General features: G+C 39.7%; 1 protein-coding gene across 1 annotated transcript in view; it reads right to left on the bottom strand.

The window, feature by feature from the left end:
- Positions 1–7,402, bottom strand: part of LOC139734445 (ATP-binding cassette sub-family C member 5-like) — a 31,954-nt gene that overhangs the window by 6,679 nt on the left and 17,873 nt on the right. Inside the window, exons 15-20 of the mRNA XM_071645230.1 lie at positions 7,265–7,344; positions 6,665–6,858; positions 5,863–5,997; positions 4,189–4,318; positions 3,053–3,335; positions 732–912 (exon numbers count right to left, since the gene is read on the bottom strand). Coding sequence (XP_071501331.1) covers positions 732–912; positions 3,053–3,335; positions 4,189–4,318; positions 5,863–5,997; positions 6,665–6,858; positions 7,265–7,344 — 1,003 coding nt within the window. The remainder of the gene's footprint in view (positions 1–731; positions 913–3,052; positions 3,336–4,188; positions 4,319–5,862; positions 5,998–6,664; positions 6,859–7,264; positions 7,345–7,402) is intronic.

Here is a 7,402-nt window from a genome sequence, read left to right as displayed (position 1 = left end):
TATTTTTGCTCGCAGAATTTTCAAAACCTCTTTCTCCCTATTTCTATGATCCTTTAATTGGCAAACACATTTCAGAAGATAAAGATGCCTGTTTCTCTATAAAAGTGTCCGTTTTGTTTTAAACCTTTTTGATTTCGGGCAGATTTCATGAATGTAACCAGTTCTATCTCATCTTTCTCCAAAATAATCATGTGCTGCAAAAACTCAAAGTTACCAGTCTAGTGGGAATTTCTGACCACTTGTTTAAAAAGAAAGTGTAATCAAAATCGGATTTAAAGTGAGAAAGTCATGAAATTTCAAAGATTTGCAAATTTTTGAAAAACAGTTCTCGAACAGTTGATATGAAATATACAAATGAGTAAGCTCATCACTTCAACATCTCACGATCTTCCATTGATCGTGTACAAGAATATGGCAAAAATTATATTTTTCTGCTGCGAAGGTGTAAAACGTAACATCATTTGTGGCTGAATAACTCTGAAATAATCGTCACTCAGATATATTAGCCTTTGAGACTGGAGCGTAATTGCATTTGAACAAAATAAAACTCGGCAATGTCTAGCTTTCATGAACTAGTTAAAACTACATGGCAAGTTGGTCCTTCTAATTCTCAGACTGACTTCTAAATTTCCTTTTATGAGGATAGAATGATTATTTCAGCACTTAAATGGTCCCGGGACTTGATGGGTTAAAATGAATAGGGCGGGGCATTTCTTTACATCTCTACTGACCTGTATAGCATAAGACACAGCCAGACCGGCCAGTGTGGGTGGGATGTTGGTGAGCACAGCCATCAGATTCGTGGCAGTAATGATGAGGACGACGAGGAACTCGAGGCGAGCCCCGGCCCATCGGTTGGCCATCCGAAACAACATCAGTGGGTAGGCATTAACGTCCAGTAAGTCGACAAACCTGCATGCATAGACAATCAGTAAAATTGCCACACAAGAAAAAAAAAAATAAAGGAGATTAATAAGTGTAGACAAGAATGATTAATAATATACTGTATATTATGAAATGACTACATGAATGAATAAGGCGTATAAATGAGCGAATGAATGAATGAAAGAGTGGAAGATGGAATGATTAAACAAGTATCCCTGTATACACACTGATTTGATATAAAAGATTATATTTTTTTTGAGATTATACTTTAGATTATACCATCTTGAAGGACCAGTTTTTCCTTAACAGCTGTGTATAAAATACCATACGAACTTTAAATTCTAATCACACTTATAATTTCAACACGCTATCTAGATTCTACAAGCTCTGTCTTTTTAGAGGGTCCCTCCATTTTTCGCACTTTACGCAAGGTTAAACATGTACTTTACTTTGACCACTTCTGTTTCTTTTTTTTACTGCAATGTATAATTACTATAAGGTTCTTCAATCATTGTATAGTCTTTCCATCCTACAATGCTTTTTTTACCTTATCTGTTATCAAAGGAAGTGAAATATAGGCCTATATGTTTTGTCGAAAAATGAAATAAACTTTGAATTGAATTGAATTGGATTGAATTGAATTGAATTGAATTGAACTGAATTGAATTGAATTGAATTGAATTGAATTGAATTGAATTGAATTGAATTGGACTGAATTGAATAGATAAGCAAATTTAATAGGGAAACACTCGACAAGAATGAAACAACATAACAAATCAACTCCGCATATGCAGGAATGTAAGATCGAGGGATGAGAAAGTAGGGCGCCTTGTTTAGCTCGCCCACAATGTGCCTTGTTCAGGACAAGAGGACAAAAGAATATACGGTGTAATATTATCTAAACTTGCCTTTGTACCTTGATAAGGACAAGCAAGCAAGACGGACACATGATATGTTGCCTCCTATCATTCACTTTCAACGGTACATTAAACTGCATTATTTTGTGTAACTCCATTAAAAATTGATATCTTTTTATCGTATTTATTGCTTTATTTTTTTTCAAGGACGATGCTTTCGCAGCCATGGTGATAGCAACTGCAAAAGAACAGCACGTCGAAATCATTCCATAATTGACCTAAAGAGCTTTTTCTATAGACGTTCTAGCATTACCATCTAAGTCGTGGTTATTGGTCTATTTTGACAAGGGAAGCGCAGCGTACCCATCTATATCTCCAGCTGGTTTTATTTTCGTATGGGAAAATTTGATCTGCACAGACAGATCACAGTGACTACAGTAGTTACTTTTGACCTAGCAAAGACCCTTAAGTGATATTTGATCATCCTCAAAGGTCATTCAACCTATCTTTGACCTCCTTCATTATAGCTTTTCACGATGTGGAAGAGAAACTGAGACGAGAAGGTGCCTGATCTTATTTTGGGATTTACGACTTAACGACCTTGTTTTTATGTATAGGCCCTATCATATTTCTTCAACTTTGCAAGATTTTAGTCACCAATGCGCTGACAACAGACCATTAGGTTTATTTTCATATCGAGACAGTTGTATCTTTGGGTGAATATTTCATCTAAATTGTACTTTGTGATTTTTGTGTTTGTATGATTTCCCTTTTCCTCTTATGGCTTCTTCTTGAGAAATATGAAAACAATTGAAATCAAAAGATTACAATTATTTTCCAGGCAAAATAAAAAAAAAAACCTTAATGGCTAACGGTTTCTAAAGTGACACTAGATTGGCAACATACTTTTAAAAATCAAATTTCCCGTTTTCTTTCAGAGTTTGTGTAGATATCAGGCATCTAAGCAGTTTCATCTCATCTTTCTCCAATGTAACATATAGAATGCAGTAAGATTTAGAGTTGCCAATGTAATGACGATAAAGTGATAATTATTGTAGCAAAGACTGGTAGCCTTGCAGAACACGGCACATGAGGGCGCCTTACTTTCCAATACTTCTTCTCTGCTACACTCTTGCATACGGTGATGCTGATTGCTATGTCGTTCCGTTCTTGCGGTGCGTTTCCCTGTCAACTTGACTTATCCAAGTAACCGGCGTATTTGATTTTTCCTTCAAAATATCTCAAGGACTGGATGGGTTGAGCAAAACGCGCCCATGAATGAGCAGGAACGAGCTAAGCTCACCACTTACCGATTGATAACCTCCTCGGTCTTGTTGTAGGCGTGGATGGTGGAGAGCCCCATGGCGGTCGAACTGATGTGTGAGAACCACGGCGATCGGCTGACGTTCTCCAGCTGTTTGATGTCGTTGACGCCCATGCGGTAGAAGGCCATGACGAAGTAGAAGACGAGGATGACGGGCACGAACATGATGAGGAAGTAGGGGAAGACCACGGAGATCATGATCATGGCCGAGAGGATCAGCGACATGCTCATCAGAGTGAGCTCGAGGTTGATTGGGAGTAAGACGTCGACTGCGTTTGGATTGCAAGGGAAGAAGAAAAATATCGTAACAGTTCAAGTCCACACCATTTTTAAAATTGACTTCATAAATACAATAGTAGCAAACAAAGTTGCAAAAAATGATGATACAATTGGAGTTATGAGAAAGTAATAGAATTGACTAGTGTCACGTGTTTTTATTGGATCTGGTCGCATAGCGATCAGGTATTTAAATAAGATTATATTATGCCATTGGGTCACATCTTTCCCCATAGTTAGTGAATGCAAGTGCCACAACAATCCTGTTTTGGTGGATGACAAAGCAACGCCAACTTTCTACTCATTTAAAACATCATTGTTAAGTCATTGCGACTAAACAAAGGTTATTATCAAGTTTTCTATCGCATTTCATATTGAATTTTTTTCCAATTTGTGTGTAGATTAATCGGAGCCTTCACATTGGGCCCCCCCCCTCCCCACTTTTTTTAACCCGGAAGTACGTAAGTGGCACTAAAAAGAAATAGACAGAGATCTGAAAGTGTGAGCGCGGTAATGTTATGTTTTTTCGCTGAAGACCTTTTTTGTTTGCTTGTCAGCTGAAGAAACCCGGAAGTGGAAGGGGAGAGATGAGCTGAGGACCTTTTTTTTTTCTTAGCTCATGAAACCCGGAAGTGGCCCCCCGCCCCCACTTTTGAAAACGCTCCGCCGGCCCTGTGTGTCACCCCCTTCAAACGGAATAAGACGTGAACACGTTATCTGAAGTGTGTGATTGCTAGCTTTACTCCAGAACGCATCTGTCTTTTTTTTTCTTTTCGATCGTTTGAAAGATGACCTGGAAGATGTTATGTAAGTGCTTCCGGATTCAAGGTACCAAATGCTGCTCACGTTCGTCCATGTCTTTCGAGAACCGATTGAGGATTCGTCCGGTGGGCGTGGTATCGAAGAAACTCATGGGACTTCGCATCACCTTCCGTAAGAGCGTATTGTGCATCGTAGAGGACGCTTTTAAAGATAGCTGTGATATGAACAGAGAATGAGATTTAATACGGATTAATACGGATTGATAATATTCAACTGCATTCTGCACCCACACCTGCATCTTCTGGTGCCACTTGATCTCTCAATATTTCCCTAGAGAGTTGTGTCGCCGAATATTCCTTTTATGAGGCCCTATTCCAGCCTAACCGCTCACAATGGCGATCTCCCTCAGTCAATTCTCTCTCTCATTACTGGGATAAATATCTAGTACATATTTATCTTATTCAAATGTTTTGTATATCACGTTTACCGTACTTTACTACCGCTTATGCTTATCTACCTGTTTATCTTATACTTTTCTATTTGTTATGATATCAATCAGTGCATTTGTCATTCTTTTTATCTCTGGAATTTATGTTGACTTTGCACTTGCTTGAATGCAGAAAATTAAGCCAAAAACTAAACCACCACAAAAAAAAAAGAAGACTTGCAACCAGTTACAAAAAAACCAACACATACCAATAACGAACGATACCATTATCCCGTTATAAAGTAAATGTTTCAAAATGAGAACAGATGATCCTCATATTTAGCGTTTGCTGGGCAAAATGATGTAATCAAAATTACGATAGAGGCAAGTGCATTTCATAGTACGTGACATAATAAGTTGCGTCATTATGTTCTCACAGAGCATTACAAGCGACTTCGGTTAGTATCATTATAATCATTGTCATTAGCGAGCTTTAGATCTGCGGAGAGAACGCTAAAACGACGCAGCCTCCTGGGTTAAACAATGGAAACGGCTGGCTCGCGCATGTGCAGAACATCATTTTTAAGCCTAAAAGCGTCGTCTTTAGCGTTCGCATCACAGATCTAAAGCTCGCTAATTATTATCAGATGAGCTGTGCATTTTAAAGGCGGACGATCGTCATCCCTAATGGTATGTAAACTCCCGAACGACCGAAGTTTGTGCATGCAATTGCGCAATGCCCGACTCGGTGTGGGACAATGCTGCCACTGAGACACGTGTGTGTGTGTGTGTGTGCGTGTGTGTGTACGCATCATACACAAACATTGTGACCGCGAGCTGCGGTGATTGGAGGAGAGAGGCCAGGGGGGCATTTCATGAAGGAGCTTGTCGGATAAAATATCTGACAAGTCAGTTATATCCGACAAGTTCAGAGAAATCAGCCAATCAGACTAAAGAATTTCTCAAAACTTGTCAGATATAATTGACTTGTCAGATATTTTATCCGACAAGTTCCTTCATGAAATGCCCCCCAGAAGACGCGTGGCTCTTCTGGCCTCTCTTCATGCGCATGCGCACTGAGAGTGTGCGTCCATTCGGAAGCTCTCGTGGCTCGCTCGAACAGCCATTTTGGGTCAGGAGATTAATTTTGTAGCACAGACCTCTTGCAGTCTAGAGTGTTGTTCGCTGACCCATTGAGCCACCGCCATTCTCATTCGGGGTCACTACATTTGATACAGAATGCGGGAGGCAGCGTGTTGCGTTCGTCTCCGTGCCGCACAAACCACTCGCCACGATTGCGTGTCTTTAAATCGCAGTGACCATTGTTTTACCTTCACGTAGAGAACGCTCTTCAACAGTGCAAGGACGAAAATGAAGAGCAGCGAGCCGCCGTACACACCCATGTAGAATCCCAGCTGAGGATCGTTTACCAACGTGGGCTCCAAGCCGTCTGTCGTTTCGTTGTACTATGAGGAGAAAGAAAATGATTATGATCTTCTCGCGCTCCTTCTTGTTATTCGATTAAGTAATTGTACTGATACAAGCATAAATGATTAGCAACAAAAATCTCAATGAAAATGAATATCATCATGGTATTAGAATATTTTGAATATTATTTGAAATCGTCAGAATGGATGAATTGACTGTAAGACCCAGTAATGCCAAGCTCTGATGGGGCTAACTAAACACAGCCCTGTCGCTGCACACAAATGTCGCACGGCGTTTGGTCGGGCTATGATGGGGCATGAAATATAGTATTAAAAAAATTACGAAGTGACGTCATACAGACGTCATGCATCTGTGATCACACTGAAATTATGATCATGCCACCAGAAGTAATGAGAAATAAATGACACAAGTTTCAATTTTAAGAGATGAGATATGCTCTGCAGATAATATGGAAGAAATATAGATGCTAATGTAGAAAAAAGATTATAGTATCAATAGGTGAACCGACAGGAGATATATCACCTCATATGACATTCTCGCATTGCTTCTTGCTACTTGATTCGGTATAAACGATACAAGTTTGAATGAGCAGAAACGAAATGTGAATGAAAGTGGAAATGCAGTTCTGTCTGGATACAAAATACACCACCAACAGATATCAGCTATTCAGTGACAGATACTGACCGATCTGTTCCCGCTGGTGTCGATCCAGTAGCTGAGCCACCACGTGTTGAAGCTGAGCAGGCCGATGACGACGGCGTATGAGAAGAGGATGGAGAAGGCGTTGAAGTACCCGCCCATTGCCTGGATGTAACCATGGTAAGTCTGCCACTTGAGGTTACCGCTTGACCGCTCTTCCGACGAGGTCAGCTGGACAGCTTCCGGGCCGAAGGGAGAGGATGGGTTTTCGATACATTATTATCGTATGCATCGGCAGCAGTTTTCGCTCTCATTTGGACAACTGAATCAATCTCTATATTTCCTTCATATTATGGGGCATATATAATAAAATAAACAACAACAACAACAACAACAACAATAATAATAACAATAACAACAAAAACAAAAACAACAACAGACACCCGAAGATATAAAGAATGAAATTTGGACGTTCTATGATTTTCTTCGCGAGACGAACAGTCACCACCTCAACTCCGTAAAACTCAATCTCGATGATCAACATCTTCAGAGGTTAAAGGAAGTTCTCTTTATTTCAAAACAAGAATGCCCTTTCAAGTTTACTCTGTCCAAGACTCAAGATATATGGCAAAGTCAGTGATTTACCTTCATGAAAGGAAGCCACACTTTCAGCATCTATATCACTCCGAACACTGCGACTCATAGACTTCTGGCGACTCATTTGTCTGCAGAAAAAAAAAAATTGGATCCAAATTAAACAGAAATGAATAGGGAATTAAAAGG

Source organism: Diadema antillarum, unplaced genomic scaffold, assembly GCF_040938485.1.
Source record: "Diadema antillarum isolate AM-2024a unplaced genomic scaffold, OU_Dant_1.0 seq00000526_RagTag, whole genome shotgun sequence".
Lineage (NCBI taxonomy): Eukaryota > Metazoa > Echinodermata > Echinoidea > Diadematoida > Diadematidae > Diadema > Diadema antillarum.
The sequence above is the reverse complement of the archived record's forward strand: the minus strand, read 5'-3'. Positions and strand labels throughout refer to the sequence as shown.